Consider the following 19,052-nt stretch of genomic DNA (forward strand, 5'->3'; position numbering starts at 1 on the left):
GCTGCCTCTTTGTTCAGACAAGCAGGAGGGAGGAGCAGGCCTTCAGCAGCAAAGCCCTCAGATAAACACCACAGAGGAGTTGGGTTCCTTCAGAGAAGAAACCAGATCCGCGCGCGGACAGCGCCCTGGGCACAGCCACCTCTGAACACTGAAGGAGGCTTTCTCATCCGGCTCAGCACCTCCTGCCAGATCCCGCAGGCCCAGGGCTCAGGTGACCGGCCCCGGGGGCCAGGCCACAGCCACGCCAGTGCCAGGCTCCAGGTCGGCGGGGCTCACTGGCACAGCCTCTCCTGCACCACGCAGGCTGCCTGCCCGGCTGCGCGTGTGCACCATGGAGCAGCCTGTCCCCCGTGCTGGCAGAGGAGAGCCAGCAACAAGTGCCATCCCCGACACGGAAAGCTCCCACCTTGCCCACCTGGTCAGGTAGATCCAGGAATTAATAACCATGGGCCCATTTCACAGAGGGGTAAACAAACACGCAGAAGGGTGGTCTGCCCAGAGCCGCACAGGGGGCAGACAGAGCAGAGCCCCTCCCCCCTCCCCTGTCCCCCCTCGGATTGGTGGGGCTCCCTGGGTCCCTCTGACGGCCAGGCGGCTCACCGGCGTGGTGTCATCGTGGGAGCGCTGGTAGCGCTTCCAGCGGCAGCCGTAGATGCCCGTGAGGCAGGAGAGGCACAGCTGAGGCTCGTAGTACTGCAGGGGCTGGTGTCTCACCATGCTCGTGCCCGCGGCCCTGGCGCCGGGCCCTCAGGCGCCCATGGAGCCCCCGCTGGTCCTGTGGGAGGAAGCACAGGGCTGTGAGGCCAGGGAAGGCAGACGGGTGAGGTCTGATACGGCCGAAGTCCTTGCCGCCTGGGCAGGACAGTCAGTCCCTGCTCTCGCTGACACCCAGGGATCAGACCCGTCCCCTGCCACCAGCCCTGCCCCTGCGGCCATCCCGAGCTCCTTGGCGGCCCCAACATCAGCCTAGCACGCTGCTGTTCCGGAATGCTCTCCCCTCTCCCTCTCCTCCGAGGCCGCCCCACACCCCACAGCTCCCTCCCTGGCCTCAGCTTCCTTCCCTCAATCCTACTCTCGATTTGCTTATTTTCTTTCTTGTCTGCCTACCCCACAATCATGTAAATTTCACGACCGCAAGGAGTTACCTCTGTCTGATTCCCTGTGTATCCCCAGGAATGAGAACACAGCCTAGTGCCCGGACTGTCCAGAGCACACCCTAAAATAAATGATCTTAAAAGCCGGAGTGACCGGGCACTTAAAATACACCAGGCGTCGTGTGAACACTTTGCCTCCACTGTTCCAGCTCACAGCATACCTGAAGTATCAAGTGCTTCACCTAAACCCATTCAACTGTTGAACAAAACTGAGGTTCAGAGAGAGAAAGGCACAGTTCCTGGCTTGTGGTCACACAGCTGGGTGTGGCCATTCTGGAGCTCTGTTCCAGTGGCCTAAAGTGTTCACTGCTCCAGGCAAGAGGGCCCCAGGCCTGCTGGGAAGACACTGGCATCTTGAGGGTTGAAGTGCTGTCATCAGGAGCCAGCGCCCCAACCCTCCTTGGTGCCCCGGAGATACAGGAGGGGCTCAGCCCTGGGGCCAGTGTCGGTCAAGCATGTGCAGGTGGCAATGGACATGGGGCAGCTCCTGCCCTGGGCCAGGTGCTCTCTGACCCTCTGCACCCCTGGGAGACGTCACTCTGGCGGTGATGTCACCTCGCAGATGAGGACCTCAGGGCAGCTGAGTGACCTGTCAGAAGGTGCACGGCCTTGCGGAGCTGCAAGGACTCAGCCCCTGGCCTGTGGGCCTTCAAACTTGAAGTTCCCGTGTTCTGTCCTAAGCCCTAGTGACAACAGGGTCAGGACACAGTGGCCTCCCAGGGCCCTTCTGGGACAGCGATGGGTATGGCCAGGTGCTGCTCCAAGTGCTTTCTATACATTGACACAGAAGCCCCAGGAAGGACATGGTACCATTAAGTTCTTATTGAGATAGAATTCACATTAAAAGGTTTTGAAAGGCTGATGTGTGGCACAGCAGTTAAAGCTGCTGCTTGTGACACCCCCGTCTAATATCAGGTGCTGGTTCGAGTCCCAGCTGCTCTGCTTCCCACCCAGTTCTTTGCTACTGTGCCTGGGAAAGCGAGTGATGATGGCCCAAGTGCTTGGGCCCCTGCCACCCATGTGGGAGACCTGGACAAAGTTCTTGGCTCCTTAGCCCCGGCCATTGCAGGCATCTGGGGAGTGACCCAGTGGAAGGCAGCTCTCTTTCTCTCTGTGTCTCTACTTCTCTGTCACTCTGCCTTTCAAATAAATCTTTTAGAAACTTTGAGATAATTTATCCTTTTAAAACATGCTGTTTAGTATTTAGTATATTTAATTTCTTTAAGATTGATTTTAGTTATTTGAAAGGCAGTTACAGAGAGGGAAGGAGGGAGAAGCAGAGGGGAGGTGAGAGAGAGGGAGAAAGAAAGGGAGAGAGAGACCTTCCATTCGCTGGTTCACTCTCCAAATGGCTGCAGTGGTGTGGGCTGGGCCAGGCTGAAGCCAGAGCCTGGAACTCCATCAGGATCTCCCACATGGGTGGCAGGGACCCGAGTACTTGGGCTGTCTTCTGCTGTGTTCCGAGGTGCATTAGCAAGGGTAGAAGTGGAGCAGCTGGGACTTGATCCGGTGCCCATACAGGATGCCAGCAGCACAGGTGCTGACTTACCCCGCTGTGCCACAACGCCAGCCCCAGATACTTAACTTTTAGGATATTCCAAAAGTTGTCCTATTCTCACCTCTATATAACTCCAAAACACTTTCATCGTCCCAACAAAATCCCCAGAGCCATTAGCAGTCACTCCCCACTCACCCTCAGCCCCGAGCCCACTGTCTCTGGACTTGCCTGGCCTGCAGACTGCACAGAAATGAAACCACACCTTGTGTGTCTGGCTGCTCTCAGCTCGACCCCTCCAGCTCCTCCATGCTGTGCCACACATCAGGCCTCACTCCTTTCATTTTCATGCATTTATCTGAGAGATCAAGACAGAGAGCTCCTATCCATCTGTTCACTCCCCAAATGCCCACAACAGTTTAGGGCTGAAGTTGGGAACTCAACCCAGGTCTCCCACGTGGGTGGCAGGGACACAGACACTTGAGCCATCCCTGATGCCTGATCAGAGTGTGCTTAGCAGGAAGCTAAGGACTGGAAGCCACACACTTGGACATGGAGGTGGACGCCATAACTAGCAGCCAGGCTGCCTGTCCACCTCTGCACTCCTTTTCTTTCCTTTTTTTTTTTTTTTGTTTTTTTTTAAGATTTATTTATTTGAAAGGCAGAGTTAGAGGGAGAGAGAGAGAGAGTGAGCAAGAGAGGTCTTCCATTTGCTGGTTCATTCACCAAATGGCCGCAACAGCCAGAGCTGAGCACATCCAGAGCCAGGAGCCAGGAACTTCATCTGGGTCCCCCATGTGGGTGCAGGGGCTCAAGCACTTGGGCCATTCTCTGCTGCTTTCCCAGGTGCATTAGCAGGGAGCTGGATTGGAAGTGGAGTAGCTGGGACTTGACTGGTACCCATGTGGGATGCCAGCATTGCAGGCAGCAGCTTTACCCGCTACGCCACTGTGCCGACCCTCTGCGTTCCTTTTCAGGGCACAGGTGGAACACATTTTGCTTATCCACTCTTCAGCTGACAGGCATTTGAGTCATGCCCTCCGTCTGCTTGTTTAGGACTGATGCTGCTGTGAGGGAGTTGTTAAGTGAACTTCAGTTTTCATTTCTCTTGGGAATGCGGGTCACGTGGTAACGCTCATGCTGAACCTTCTGGGGGAACCACCCAACCAGGGTCTGCAGTGGCTGCGCCATTCTGCGCTCACTGGGTGTGACCGGGGTCACGCCCATTTCACAGAAGCACAGAAGGCTGGGCCACTGGCCAGAGGCCACACAGCGGAGCCAGACTTCACACCCAGGCACGGCAGCTCCAGGGGCCTCGCTTCAAACTCCAACCTGCAGTCCTGCCAAATCCCACCTGCTGCCAGCGTTCATGTATCTCCAAGCTAAGAACAGTTTTCTGAATGTTTCTGAATGGTTGGGGGACAAACTCCAAACATGGTTACCTTGTGATACACAAAAATTATAGGCAAGCCAGAACTCGGCATCCGTAAATCAAGTTTTGGATGCAGGCACACTCTTCACTTAGGGACCGTCTGTGACTGCTGTAACTACAGCCGCAGAGTGGAGCAGCTGCCACGGAGACCATATGGCCTGCACTGCCCACAACTTGTACCGCCTGGCCCCTAGGGGTGGGGGCCAGGGAACACGTGCAGACCCCTGCAGGCAGGGGCTCTCAGGCTCCTGGGGCCCTGGCCGGGCTGAGCCAGTACTGGGAGGGCTGCAGGCACCGACCATGGTGCAGGGTGCTTCCTGGAGGCAGTGCTGAGCTGAGGTCTGGAAGGTGAGCCTCCAGGGTGCTGCTAGGTGCCCAGGGGCTGCTCCAGAGGGGCACGGTGGGCCTCAGGCCCGCTCACCACTTCTGCCCCCAGGGCCACTCGGGGCCTTTGCCTGCCCACTGCGCCCCCACCCCCACCCCAATGCTAACCCCAGCATGGGGATTCCAGCCCCAAGGCTGAGGGAAAGGCGTGCTGGGGTTTGTTGGGAATACTGAACAGCAGCTCTGAGCCTCTTCATTGCTGGGAACTGCTGTAGCCTCAGCCCCAGTCCCCGCAGCTCCCAGAGTGCCCTGAGGACTCCTGAACCACCAGGGGGGCCCCCAGAACCAAGCTGGGTCAGGGGCCTGGGGGACGGCCATGGGGTGCAGGGTGGGGGCACTGCTGCCCTTGGCTTAGCTCCTGTGGGGCTAGGAAGGCTGGGTGAGGGCTGAGAGGGGCGTGTGTGTGTGTGTGTGTATGATGCTCTCAGCTTAACTGTACTCCAGATTCGAGGAGCTTCTGTGTATACTCCACGTATGCAACCCCCCATTCACAGCCTTCCAGAAGGGGTGGAGGGGCAGAGTCCACAGCCAGGGGGTGCGATCTCACCCTGTGCACGCTGTGCACCTGGCAGACAAGGGTCTGAACTCTGCCCCCTCCCCTCGCTGACCCCGCCTGGGCCACCGACTTGCTCCGTGGCTGAGGCCTCTCAGGGCTCCTTCTGACCCACCGCCTCTGAGACCGTGGAAGGGGTCAGGGCTTTGTGTTGCTTCTCAGGTGTTGAGCAGCCAGGCCCAGGAGGGCAGCGGGTGGCCATGCTGGGCGAGGAGCCTAGCCCAGGCTCCCCTTCCTTCCCCAGGACTCCCTGACCCTGGGACAGTCCCCACGTGCCTCAGCCCACCCCCTCCACCCACAGGCCCCACAACGGAGCGTCCCTACCAACCCTGGAATGGAAATCCCACTCCCCAGGTAGGAGAGCGGGAGGCAGAGCTGTGCCCCTGGCCCTCCCCAGGTGAATTTTCATCCTGCTCTTAACCGGAGGAGCATCTCAGGAGCCAGACCGCCTCTCCTCTGCACCTTCTCCTGGCTGGGCCACGTTGCCCATTGCCGCGGCTCCAGTTACCCGGTGCTGCCAGGGCGTCTCTGCCTCTGCTGGAGAAAGCTCCCGGCTGTCTCCAGGGGCGGTCACCCAAGCCCTGAGACACAGCTGGGCCATGCTGACCGCGACTGCTCCTAACGCCCCTCGAGGCCCCTCCCATACCATCCCTTGGGCCACTCATCTGGTCCAGGTCTCATCTCTTTCCTGTTTCCCTGCAGTCAGACCCCTCCAACCCCAGCTCTCACCTGCAGTCCACAGTGAGCTGCACAAGAGGCAAATGGCTCAGAGCCGGTTCCTATAGAACTTGCTGCCCCTCACCTGGTTAACACAGATGCTCCCTACTCGAGGCAGCCTGCCTGAGCCCAGGTTTGGTTCAAGGTCTCCCTGGCCTCCCAGAGCCCTCCATGCCCCCTCACTCTTCCTTGGACACACTGTGTGAGCCCTGCTGATGTGCCTGTCTCCCCATGGAAGACCTGTGTTGTCCCCATGTCCCCAGCACAGACAGCAAGGAGGGGGAGAGGGGTAGGGACGCCTGCCTTCACTTCAGAGATGGGCCAGATGCTTTCGGAGCTGTGCATGGTACACATACAGACAAGCTTCCCAAGACCCGGCCTCCCCGCATCAGCCCAGCGCTCTGCTCCTGCCAGGCTAACGGCATCAGTTAGCGTTGACTGAGCTCTCCAAACCAGTTCCCAGGAAATCCCCTACCAAGAGCCCTGTTGGCCCCAGCCCAAACACCATCTCCTGTCTGAATCCTCAGCCCCAGCTCTGAGCATAAACAGCCTCCTTTTTGCACAGGGAAAGGACTTCCAAGAGCCCACACCTGCCAGGGAGTTTGTACCCCCTGTGGAGTGGGGGCGGGAGGCCTGGGGACAGCCCCACACCGCCAGGGTTCTTCCTCATCCGATATCCTGCAATTCACCTGAATCACCACCCTGCCCCTCCTCCCTCCTGTGACCACCAGGCTGCTTGGCCCGAACAGACCTCTCTCTCTCCTGAGTGTGGCAAGTCTCAGGTCAGGTGGCAGTGCCAGGGTTCCAGCCTGGTCTCCCCAGCTGACTGGCTTGTGCCTTTGGACAGGTCTCTCTAACTCTCTGACGATACTCACTGGAGAAGCGAGGGCTGGATGGGAGAGCATGAGAAAGTGACCATGTCTGCAGCCAAAAGGAATCACACACGAATGCATGCTGCAATACGAACAAAACTGCAAACACAGGATGCTAAGTGAAAGCAGTAGGTACAAAAGGCCACAGGGTGGATAGTTCCATTGATCAACAATGTGCGCAACAGGCAGGTGCTGGGCCAGAAAGCAGATTCGTGAGTGCCAGGGGCTGGGAGCCTGGGGGAAGGGGAGTGGCTGCTTATGGGTGCAGGGTTTCTTGGTGGTGGTGAGGAATATGTTCCAGAATTAGCAGTGCTGGTTGCACAACTCTGCGGATAAAGTCCACTGAATTGCACACCTTTAATGGAAGGATTGTGTGGTATGTGAGTTTTATCTCAGTAAAGCTCTTTTTTCCTAAGTGCCCGGGTCTGGAAGTCACAGGAGATGAAGTGCACTGGTTGGAGGCGCTAAGGCAGCGGCAGCTGTCCCAGGGAGCACAGTGGCCTGGGGACCCTGGCTGTACCTGAGTCCCCTCCATTCCTACTCAGGTAGGGTCTCCAGGGCCCTCAGGTACTGCAGTTTACCCCCACTCTCTTCCCAGGAACTCCTCTGCTCCAACTAACCTGAACTACGTCTGTCACCAAAAGTCTTGACCAGTGGAAAGGCCGTCACTGTGTTCCCAGTTCCTGGCAGGGTGTAAGCACTCAAGAAATGTGTTCAAGAGATGCCAGAACTAACATGGGTGCCACATTGCTACTCCTAGTCACAATGGTTACTGTCTGTTGTGCTGTCAGCTGCAGGGGCACCTGTGGGTGGCATGGGGGCTTAGCTGGGTACCATGCTGAGTCCTGGACAGATATGACCTCCTGGTGACAACCTTCCAGAGTAGAGGCCAACAGTCTTTACAGGTTTAAAATAGGGGTTGGCATGGGGCTGGCACTGTGGCGTAACAGGTAAAGCTGCTGCATGCAGTGCAGGCATCCCACATGGGCACCGGTTCATGTCCTGGCTGCTCCACTTCCCATTGAGCTCCCTGTTAATGGCCTGGGCAAAGCAGCAGAGGATGGCCCAAGTGCCTGGGCCTCTGGTACCCATGTGGGAGACCTGGAAGATGCTCCTGGCTCCTGACTTTGGCCTGGCCCATCCCCGGCAGGTGTAGCCATCTGAGGAGTGAACCAGTGGATGGAAGATTTCTCTTTCAACGTCACCCTACCTTTCAAATAAATAAATTTCTTTTTTTAAAAAAGGGGGTGGTGGTGGCTGTGGGTGAATGGGAAAACAAGTGGCGGGATACTCATATGCCTGAATATTATTCTACAACAAAAAGATATGGGCAATCCAGCTCCCAAAAGCCATGGAGACTCCTTGGAAGCATTTTTGTAAGGAACAGAGCCAATCTGAGGCGACACACTGCATACTTCTAACTGCCTGACTTTCTAGAAAACTCAAAACCACAGTGGCAGTAAGATGAGTGGGTGCCAGGGGCTCAGGGGAGGGGGAGAAGGCAAACCAGTGGGGCCCAGGGGGCTTGTAGGACAGAAAACTTACTCTGTATGACCCAGGACTGGCACGCGCCTGTCATTACACACCTGGCACACCTCACAGAACGCATAACACAAAGAGTAAGCTCCACCATAAACTATGAGCTTTAGGTGATTACAATGTATTAGTCTGGGTTCATCAATGTAACAAATGTATTTTGTTAGGCAAAATGTAAGGAACCTGGAGACTGGGGTGGGGGAAGGATGGGTGACAATGCTCTGGGTTCTACAATCAGTTTTTCTGTTAGCCCAAGACTGTCCTCTTCTTTTAAAAAAAATGTAATTTATTTCATTTTATTTGAAAGGCAGAGTGACAGACACAGATGGAGAGAAATCTTCTATCTGCTGCTTCACTTCTCAAATGTCTCCAACAACCAGGACTGGGCCAGGCCTAAACCAGAATTCAATCCAGGTCTCCCCCATGGGTGTCATTGTCTGCTGCCTCCCAGGGTGTGCATCAGCAGGAAGCTGACATGGAGGCACAGCGGCCAGGACTTGAACCTTAGACACCGCAGTAGGAGACGCAGGCACCCCAAGCAGCAACTTAACTACTGCGCTAGTGCCCGCCTCTCTTGAAAAGTCAGATATATTCATATCTGTATCTAAGAGGCTAAGTGATTGCCCAGGGCCAAACAGCTCCTCACACAGCAAAGCAGCCGAGACCCCGAGGCTGCTGACTTGGCAGCCTGGACTCTGCATGGCACCAGCCCCACCGCACTTCCATTCCCTTCAATTCCCGCTCCAGCCACCGTGGAGCCACAAGCTGCACCTCAAAGGGTGGACATCAATATTTGGGTTGGCACCAGCGCAGGCCCAGAGTGAGGCCAGGTGCCCGGGGGAGCAAAAGGTACCACGGTAGGGGCAGCGGAGGCCTGGCCTTCTCCAGGGGCTGCCAGGAAACTCCCCCCTCCCCGGGAAGAGGAAACATTCCCTTTCCCCGTGGTCACGGCTTCCCTGGCCGACGGCCCGAGGCTGGGCTCCACCGGAAGCAGGCTGAGGGGCCTCCACCAGCCTCTGGCCTCAGCCTTGCCATCCTGGGAGAATCTGAACCCTCTGACGATCTCCGCAGGCCCCTCCAGCACTCAGCTCTGATGGGCTGTGAGGCACCTGCTCTCTCCTCAGCCCCAGGAATCGTTCAGCTGCTCCGGGAGAAGGGAAGGCCGTGCCCTGGTCCCTCCCGGGGCTGACTGGGGGGCCCTCCATTCCCAAGGCTGATAGCGGAGTGTCCTGACAGCTCAGCACCCTCCAGAGGAATGTGCGAGTTGCTCGCCAGCACCATCCCCCCCCAGCCAGCTTTTGGGGAGCACCTGCATATATAAGGTATTGCCTGCTGCACAGCCTCAGTTGATGGCTTGAACGAGAGACCTGGGCCACCATCATCCTGCTGTGTGGCTGTGGGCAGACCAGTCCTCTCTGGGCCTCAGAGGGGGCCCTAGGTTACAGCAGCGTGGGCAGAGAAGGTAGCCAGGCCCAGGGCAGGAAGGAGGTTTAAGTCCCAGGGGCAGCTGCCAGCTGGGGAGAGAGCCATGGCGGTAAGATGACGACGGAGTGGGCAGCACCGCCCAGGCCCCCGTCACACCCGCTTGTCCTTAGGGAAAAGTTACTGAGGCTGAGCTCAGCCTGAGTGCTCCAAGACTCAATCACACCATAATTAGGGTCATTATTAATCTCTTTCCACCATGATGCTGGAGCCTCGTGTTTACTCACACTTCTGTCCCAAGAGACCTCTGATCGCTCTTCCTCCTGGGAGGAGGCTGGCGGGGCCTGGAGGCCAAGGCGGACCTGGTCTTCCGCCGCAGCCTGCTGTGCCCAAGGCGGTGGGCTCTGTCGTGAGCTCCCGGCTGCCTTCCTACAGGAAGCGCTCCCTGCTTCTCCTGGGGGGAAGGGCTGATTTCCCACCTTGGAACTGGGGCCTCCTGGTACCATCTGCCCCATGGCTCTCCAGCTCATTCGCTACATGTTTGCTGGTCTTTAACTTTTTAAAAAGAATTTATTTGAAAGGCAGAGAGACAGAAAGATGGAGAGAGATCTTCCATCTACAGTTTCACTCCTCTAAATGTTCACCACAGCTAGGGCTGGGGCAGGCTGAGGCCAGGAGCCCAGAACCCCAGGTGGGGTGTCTCATGTGGGTGGCAGGGGCTCAAGTATGTGATCTGTTATCTGCTGTCTCCAGGGTGTGCATCAGCAAGAAGTTAGATTAGAAGCAGAGTAGGGGGACTCGAACCAGGAACTCTGAAATGAGATGTGGGGGTCCCAAGCAGTCACAACCACTGTGCCAAGTGCCTGCCTCTCAGTACACTTTTTAAAAAGATTTACCTATTCATTTGAAAGGCAGAGTTAAAGACAGTGAAAGATAGACATAGATAGACATAGACACACACACACACACACACACACAGAGCAAAAGTGAGAGAGCGAGAGCAAACATGTGTATGCTATCTTCCATCAGCTGGTTCCCCACCCAAATAAATGGCCAGGTTGAAGCCAGGAGCCTGGTACTCTACCAAGGTCTCCCATGTGGGTGGCGGGGGCCCAAGCACTTGAGCCATCTTCTGCTGCCTTCCCGGGCACATTAGTGTTGTAGCCAGGACTCAAATTCATGTTCATAGGGGATGCCCACATCGCAGGCAGCAGCTTAGCTTGTTGGCCACCCCACCGGCCCCATCAGCACACATTTAAGAAGCCTCCACTGGGCCTGCACCTCGGCCACGGCCTGCAATTCTGGCATTCCATATCAGAGCGCCAGTGTGAGTCCTGGCTGTTCTGCTTCCTATCTGTCTTCCCGCTTATGAACCTGGGAAAGCAGCAGAAGCTGGCCCAAGTACGTGGCCCCTGCCACCCATGTAGGAGACCTGGATGGAGTTCCAGGCTCCTGGCTTCAGCCTGGCCCAGCCGTGGCTGCTATGGACATTTAGGGATTGAACCAATGGATGGAAGATCTAGTGCACGTGTGCACTCGCTCGTGCGCGCACGCTCTCTCTCTGCCTATCAAATAAACAAACAAACCTTAAAAAAAATTAAAAGTTGCCTCCATCCTGTGCCCAGCACTAGAGCTGGGAAGGACTCGCAGTGTCAGAGGTGCCCTTCCTTTCAGGACACAGCCCCACTGTGGCACCTGCACGGTGCTTGAAGTTCACATGCATGCATGCACGGCCTCTCCTGGAAGCATTGCCCAAGAGCCGCAGGTTGAAACCAACATCCCCAGTCTTTTATTTTTATTTTTATTTATTTATTTATTTTTTATTTTTGACAGGCAGAGTGGACAGTGAGAGAGAGAGACAGAGAGAAAGATCTCCCTTTGCCGTTGGTTCATCCTCCAATGGCCGCCGCGGCTGGCGCACCACACTGATCCGATGGCAGGAGCCAGGAGCCAGGTACTTCTCCTGGTCTCCCATGGGGTGCAGGGCCCAAGCACTTGGACCATCCTCCACTGCACTCATGGGCCACAGCAGAGAGCTGGCCTGGAAGAGGGGCAACTGGGACAGAATCCGGTGCCCCGACCGGGACTAGAACCCGGTGTGCCAGTGCCGCAAGGTGGATTAGCCTAGTGAGCCGGGGCGCCGGCCAACATCCCCAGTCTTACAGAGGAGCCAGCCAAGGCTGGTGTCTGGTGGGACACTGAGCCTCTCCCTCAGCTAAGGCCTCAGGGGACAGAGCTGCACATTTCAGAGCACAGACCGGACAGGAGCCAGGCTCAGGGCCTTGGGTCCTCATGGCCCAGAAAGGACATCTTTCTCAGTGCAGGGCTGCGAGTAGTCACCGAGAGGGGCCTGGCCTGGCCAGAGGGCAGAGCTCAGCTCCTCGGGACTCAACATCTCAGGCTGCAAGTGCGCCAAACCAGAGCTTCAGAAGGGCCTTGCCCAGGACTCATATAATCACAGAATCCTGGAGCAATGCCACTGGGATCTTGGAACCAGCGCGGGGAGACCTGCCCCCCACCCCGCCCCGGCCTCTCTGCCTGTGCAGCTCCCAAGTGGCGGCCAACCACCCGAGTCTGCAGTTGCATACTCCCGGCCATGGGCCCCTTTGTCCCTGGACAGCGGGCAGTTCCCTGTAGGGCACCAGGACGTGGCAAGTCCAGCCCAGACGGAGATCTTGCCTCCGTGGCACTGACAGAGGCAGCGAACATCCCCAGGCCTCCGGCAGTGCCCTGAGAGACCTTCGCCATCTCCTCCCCATCAGGTTGTCACCCCGGCCCCTCCCAGAAGCCCAGTGACTCAGGCACAGCAGCCAGGCTGGCTTTTTCGGATGCCTCATCTGGGCCCCAGGGGAGGGGGGGCACCTGAACGCGAGTGGGGTGGGGGTGGAGGAGGAAGTGGAGACTGGCAGAGACTTGCACCAGTTTTTGTCCCTTGAAGGAACTGGGGCGCCATGGCTTGCTTTGTTTATTTACAGTAGATAGCAGAGTTGTTCTACAAACAGGACCTGGGGCTGGGAAGCGAAGCCTCCTGGGTGCCTCCTCCCAGACACCCACCTCCTTGGCGCTACCTGCCCGGCCCTCGCCAACTGCTGCACTCCAGGGTCACCACCACTCCCAGCCTTGCCACCTCTGTGCCTTTGCCGCCAGGAGAGCCTTTCCATGCCCCAACCCAGACCCCCTCCAGCTTAACAAACGGATCCTGAGCAGAACTGGGTCTGATGCCCACCCCACTCCCCAGAAGCGCCCTGCCTCCTCCCTGTGGGCTCACGTGGCCCGGTAGAGCCCCTGAGAGTGATCACAGGCCTCCACGCTGGGTAATTATCGCTTCTGCCTCGCCCACCAGATGAAGAGCTTCCCCAGGCTGAGATCTGGGTCTGCCTGGTCAAGCTTTCCTGCAGACCACAGCGTCTGCGGCCCTGCGCAAGGTGACGGGGGCACAGGATACCCCCGGCCTTGGCCCTGCTGGAGGGCTCCCTGTGCTCCTGCCCTGGGCTCAGTGTGTGTCAGAGAAGCTGGCTCAGTGCTCCAAGGAAGGAGAGAGGGAAGCAGCGCAGAGCCCCTTGTGAGCCCGAGCTCTGCCTCTGAATAATAATTAGCCTCTTCCCAATTTCCAAGAAGAAATTAAGTTCCAAAAAGAAAGCCTCAATTAGCTGCTGTCTCCCACACACTTTTCTTAACCCTCCGACATCTGTCTGCACATTTCTGTATAAGAGCCGGTGTAAGTCGGCCTCAGATGTAGCCCAGAGAACCAGCGTCAGCACTGTTAACATCTTTTCAGTCCCTATGCTTCCAGGCACCTCTGAGAATCTGGGGCCTTGAACTTTTCTTCCCAGAGAAAACCAGCCTCGTTCAAATGCCGAGGAGGACAGTCCAGGAGTCAGCTGGTCCACCTTAAAGGCGCATGCCAATCCGTGGTGCAAGGCCTCCAGTTCCACCATTTGCCATGCATTTCTTTGGCTGAAGCATCACTCTCTAGGATTCTCCCTTAAAATACAAACCTTTGGCAGGGAGCAGTTAGAATGCCAGATGAAATGCTTGTGCCCCATATCCCAGGGCCTGGGTTCAACACCTGGCTCCAGCTCCTCACTCTGGCTTCCTGTCAGTGCAGACCCTGGGAGGCAGCTGGGCATGGCTCACCCATACACGAGACCTGTTCTGACCCCCTCATACACCAACGTGCTGCTGTTTCGTCATAAACGGCAGGGCGCCTCCCCCATGTGAGGTTACCCCTGACTTCCAGCCAGCCTGTCTCTCATTCCTCCCTCCCACCTTTCTTTCTTTTCTTTTTTTTTTTTTTTTTTTTACCTGGAAGAAGGTAGTGGTAGCAGTGGGCTGGACTCCTGGGGGTTTCTGTCTACGGAGGCAGTGATGTCACGTCACTGGCAGAGCTGAGGAGACAAGGGGACAAACCCAGTGAGACTCTACATCTCCGCACCCAGCCCTAGGCGAGTCCTGCCCTGTGCCCACCATGTGCTAGACATGAGGCCCCGGGGTGGGTCACAGCTAGTCTCAGCCCCGAGACACCAGGGCTGTGCAACCCGCACCCACCATCCTCCATGCATGCATGCTGCCCCCAGTTGCACCCAAACCCTGAACCCAGGACCACTCCTGCAAACAGGAGCCAAGCCCAGCCACCCCGAAGGCAGAGCCCCTTTCCCGCTGTCCAGGGAAGAACCTGCTTCTCCGAGGCAGCCAACAAGCCAGCTGCTCTTCTAAAGCAGCCACCGAGGGAGGGCCACTGGGCCGGAGGCGGGATCCGGGGCCTGGTTAATTATGGGCCCGAGTTCTGACTCATGCACCATCCCCCAACCCCAGCTCCTGTAGCCAGCAGGGCAGCCCCCAGCCCAGGAACAGGGAGGAGGGAAGGGGCCGACCAGCCGTGGGGGAGGAGGAGACGTAAGGGGGCTGTCCCCGTCTGGCCTGCTAGAGGACAGGAGGCTGGCAGGGCCGGGGCCTGCCTGTGTCACCCACAGAGGCAGAGAGGGGCCAAGGCTAAGATCCGGGTCCACACTAGCACAAGAGCTCTCCCCTACACAGCGGGACCCTGCAGCCCTGCACCAACAAGAAACACATTGCAGAGACGGCGTCAGGCCACAGGTGGACAGAGCTGGGCTCAGAGACAGCGGAGGAATGACCTCAGTTACTGAGACACAGACACCAGGGGAACCCAGGCCAGCATCTCTGCACAGTCCCCGGCTCCTGTGTCCCCAGTGCCTGGCACGTCACGGTTTCAGAAACACACTATTTCCTCATCTCCTGTGGTGATCCCGAGGTCTCAGGGGCGACGGATGCAAACAGACCAGGGCTCAGCCTGCTGCACGCACACACCTGGGGGTCTTGCTAAAATGCATCCGACCGGTTAGGTCTCCACTGGGCCTGAGCTGCTTCCAAGTGACACGGACGCCGCAGGGCCAGTAGCCTCCATGCAGGCAGTGAGAACAGACTGGGTAAGAGGCAGTGGCTGGGATAAAACTACCCAGGGTGGAATTTTGGCTCATCCCGTGTGACCTTGGGGAAGTCAGGTGACTTCTCTGTGTTTCAATGGTAAAACCCACTCCACAGGGTTGACATGGAGAGGCGCACTGCAAGGATTACAATTCTAGATTTCTGAGGGGTGTCCACACCTGTCAGGGCAGCGGAGTCAGAACCCAAAGCCAATCTCATAATGGGATCCCCGCTACACCAAGCTGCACAGGTCACGGCCATCGACCCTCCCCCCATGGGGCGGACTTGAACGTGGAGGCCCAGAGAACGGCAGGGAACTGACAGTCACCAGGCAGCTGGTGTCAGAAATCCAAGTTTGTGACTCCATGCCCAGTGCCCTTTCCACTGTACCTCAGGTCTTGTCAGGAAGAGAAGTGCCAAGGTCCTCCCTGGGGATCCACCTGGGCCAGTCGCTAGCCTAGAAACGAGATGTGGGAGTGGCTGGATGTCCCAATCCTGGCTCCAGGCCACCTTGGCTTCCAGCACCAGCCCAGGGCCAGTGGGCGCTGTCAGTTACTTGGAGCCAGTGCTCACGCCCATGGCAGGAAGTGGCTCTTCTAGACAGGACACCTGCAAAAGGAGGCTGACAGGGATAGAGCTGTACCTATTGGGATTTTCCATGAAACTCAACGGACAAACGTGTATATGAATGAATGAAATGAGTGAGTAGATTAAGCTGCCTAGATTTAACCTCCAGCTACAGCGAAAGCTCTGTTGTTCGCTCATGGTGAACTATATGGTAGAGAGTATCTCACTGGCAAGAAGATCCACTCCAAAACCACCCTGTGGGCAAAGGGTCACCAGCATGAGCCCCACAGGCCATGCAAACACATCGGAGCGCAGACGGGAGCCTGGCGCCCACGGCACCCGGGAGCCCTGTGGGCCCGAGCACCGGCTTCCCCGAGCACCGGCTTCCCCCAGCGCCCCCGCTCGGGCCCCAGGCAGCCGCCTCCCCGTTCCTTGAACATGAAGAACACAAGGTGATTCTGTCCAGAAGCCCTGACGAGGGGGAGTTCGTGGTGGGGGAGGGGCTCACACGTGGGAGGGCGGACGCTCGGACCTGCCGAGGCTTCTGCCGGCACAGGCCACGCGCAGCGGCTCCATGCAAGACCAAGCTTCCGTCTCCGGGATTGCGGAGCGTCCTCCAGCACGTCCTCCTGTTCTCCTCTGTGGCTCTAAAGCACTCGTGAATCAGGGTGGGAGTCACAGAAAACGTACGAGGCGGCTGAGGAACAATCTACGATACGTAACGATTCATACCGCACTAAGGTAATGTGAAGAGTGAAACTCATTCTTTAACTTGGCAGCTGATGGACACTGGACACTAGAATTGTAGTTTCTTTTTGTAAAAGTGTCAAAACCTGGGTTAATGCTTCATCTCTGCTTAATTTATTTTAAAATCAGATACTATGGTGTCTTATTTTAATAGGTCATTTCATAAAATCAGGTTCTGAAAATGTTTTCCTTTGTTAATTTTCATTATTGATGAACATATTTCAAATTCTATTATACTTTCAATATAATTGCATTTTATTTTTCATCTTTTGGATCAGAACACAAATGATATGAAAATCTTGATTATAACAAGCTGACCAGTGATCTCGCTGAAGTACAGCAAAGGAGGCAGGAGCCAAGGCGAGGGCTGAGGGCTGAGGGCTGAGGGCTGAGGGCTTGGTGCATGGATCAAAGCTGTCTCCCAGCCCACCCTGGCCAGTGCACAGCTGGACCCATCACAGGCAGCAACCAACACCTGGGAGTAGACAAGCTTGTCCCTGACACCTGCAGGCACCTGTCACCCCAGCACAGCCACGCCCCACTGCTTGTGGGACAAAGAGGGCTTCCAGCCCCACCCCCGCCCCATCACTGCCCTATGTCCACCCTCACCCCTGGGGTCTGCAGGTTCCCAGCCCCACAGTCATGAAATCTGGCGACACTGGGACTGTGCCCTCGGGGCACAGAACTGCTCACACAGCACAGCAGGTACTCAGTAAACAGTGAGCAGGTGAGAACAGAGCAGTGACTGACCACTCAGTTCATCCTGTCCACAGGAGCTCAGTTCAGGTTTTCAACCACAGAGGGGCTGGGGCCACTTCCTTACCCAGCTGCAGGGCTGGGGGCAGGGCCTGGCCCTCCCACCTCCACCCTTGTGCTGTGTGATCATCTGCAAGTCACTCCACCTCTGAGGGCATCAGCTGTACCCCAGAGGGGTGAGCACCATGCTGAAGTCACCTGGTGTTAAACAAGGGCCGAGACTCAGAGAGGGGAGGGGGTGTGGCCAAGGTCACACAGCAGATAACAGAATCTGGACTGGAGCCCAGGGCTGTCACCATCTACAGGGCTGCACTTCAGAAGCCTCCATGGGGAAGGCGGATCCTGGTGACAGTTTTCGTGATATCACTGGGGACAGGCGAGAGGTTTGGGGGGGGGGTGCCATCAGGACCACCCCCGGCTGACATCACCAGTTATAGGCAAAGAGCCGGAGCCCAGGATTAGTAGGACAGCTTCTGCTGTTCCTCCCTGGGACACGCTGCCCAGCTGAGTCCCCCAGCTAAGCCCTGAGTACCTTCTGTGCAAAAGCCTGGGAAAAGACATGGAGGGGTAGGCCAGGAAGAGCCAAGTCCAGCTGAGGCGGGGACGGGCCAGCAGGGCCTCCATGGAGCTGACCGAACTTCTACCCATAAGCCCCGTCACATCCTGCTCCTCTCCTACTCTGTGGGCTGGTGAGGGGACTCCCTGAGGCCCAGTCACCTGGAAGAATGGTGGGGGCTGGGACCAGCTCAGCCTCTAGAAGCCGAGAAAGAAGACCTGGGGCTCAGGGAAGCTCCCAGAAGGGACTGCCCCTTGCTGATCACTCAATCCGGGGGCTCCCCCTTCTGCACACGCCTTTCTAATAATCGTCACTTATTGTGCCAGGCTCTGGGCAGTCAGCACCTCACATGCTTTAAAGATTTATTTACTCATTTATCTGGAAGGCAGAATGACAGAGAGAGGGATACACACACACACACACACACACACACACACACACACACAGAGAGAGAGAGAGAGAGAGAGAGAGAGAGAGAGAGAGAGTGAGTTCTGCTGGTTTGCTACCCAAATGCCCACAATGGATAGGGCTGGGCCAGGCTGAAGCCAAGAGCGCAGAACTTCAGTGACTCTCCCATGTGGGTGGCAGGGGTCCTAGCCCTTGAGCCATCCTCTGCTGCCCCCCAGGGTGCACGAGCAGGAAGCTGGATCAGAGGTAGAGCAACAGGCATCCAGGCAGTGGCTTAGCCTACTGCACCACAATGCCTGTCCCCTTACACGCTTTGTAAAACCACGTTTAAAATGTATGTGAGACATACACAGAGAGAGAGAGAGAGAGAGAGTGAGTGCACGCGAGAGCGAGCGCACTCCCATCCTTGGCTCACTCAATAAATGCCTCATTGACCAGACCTGGGCTGGGCCAAAGCTGAGAGCTGTGAACCCAATCCCAGTCTCCCTCATAGGTGGCAGGATCCCAATTACACACGCCATGAACCGCTGCCTCCCCGGGTCTGCATTAGTAGGAAGGCAGAGTCAGGAGCCGGAGCCAGGAGTGGGACCCGGGCATCTCAACTGCCAGGCCAAACACCTGCCTCGCACCCTCCATGTGTGACCCCCACATGAGTCCTCCAGAGCAGATGCTGTCGTGCTCCGCCCACATCCCCCGGAAGCCCGCTGCCATTTAGGGCATACCAGCTAGTTGTGTGGGGACAGGCTGCTTTCAGACTGCTGGAACCCCTTTCCCTAGCGGCATGCTGTCCCCAGCACAGCCCTGCAGCAGTGACCAAGCAGGCAGAGGTGTAACCTCTCCTGCAGCCTTGCCCCGGGAGGGCCACCTGGGACCTGCCTGTCCCCGGAGCTCCCGCCCAGGGAATGCTTGCAGTGACCTCTTGCCTCTCCTCTCTTTCTGCTCCCTCTGTCCACTCCCTGTGCAAGTTTTCTCTGGAAAACTTCCCAATACATAGCTTTTACGGGGTCC

The 19,052-nt window shown here is 57.1% G+C and overlaps 1 protein-coding gene across 5 annotated transcripts in view; it reads right to left on the reverse strand.

The window, feature by feature from the left end:
* GDPD5 (glycerophosphodiester phosphodiesterase domain containing 5) overlaps positions 1–19,052 on the reverse strand; it is a 74,923-nt gene that overhangs the window by 35,279 nt on the left and 20,592 nt on the right. For 4 of the 5 annotated variants that reach the window (XM_051850908.2, XM_051850925.2, XM_051850919.2 and 1 more), the window contains exons 2-3: positions 13,871–13,953; positions 601–775 (exon numbers count right to left, since the gene is read on the reverse strand). In XM_051850908.2, the coding sequence (XP_051706868.1) occupies positions 601–717 (117 nt within the window). In that variant the 5' untranslated portion in view covers positions 718–775; positions 13,871–13,953. Of the gene's footprint in view, positions 1–600; positions 776–13,870; positions 13,954–15,400; positions 15,468–19,052 lie in introns of all 5 variants that reach the window. The other variant, XM_051850915.2, reaches the window with a different exon arrangement.

This window comes from Oryctolagus cuniculus, chromosome 1, assembly GCF_964237555.1.
Source record: "Oryctolagus cuniculus chromosome 1, mOryCun1.1, whole genome shotgun sequence".
Classification (NCBI taxonomy): Eukaryota; Metazoa; Chordata; class Mammalia; order Lagomorpha; family Leporidae; genus Oryctolagus; species Oryctolagus cuniculus.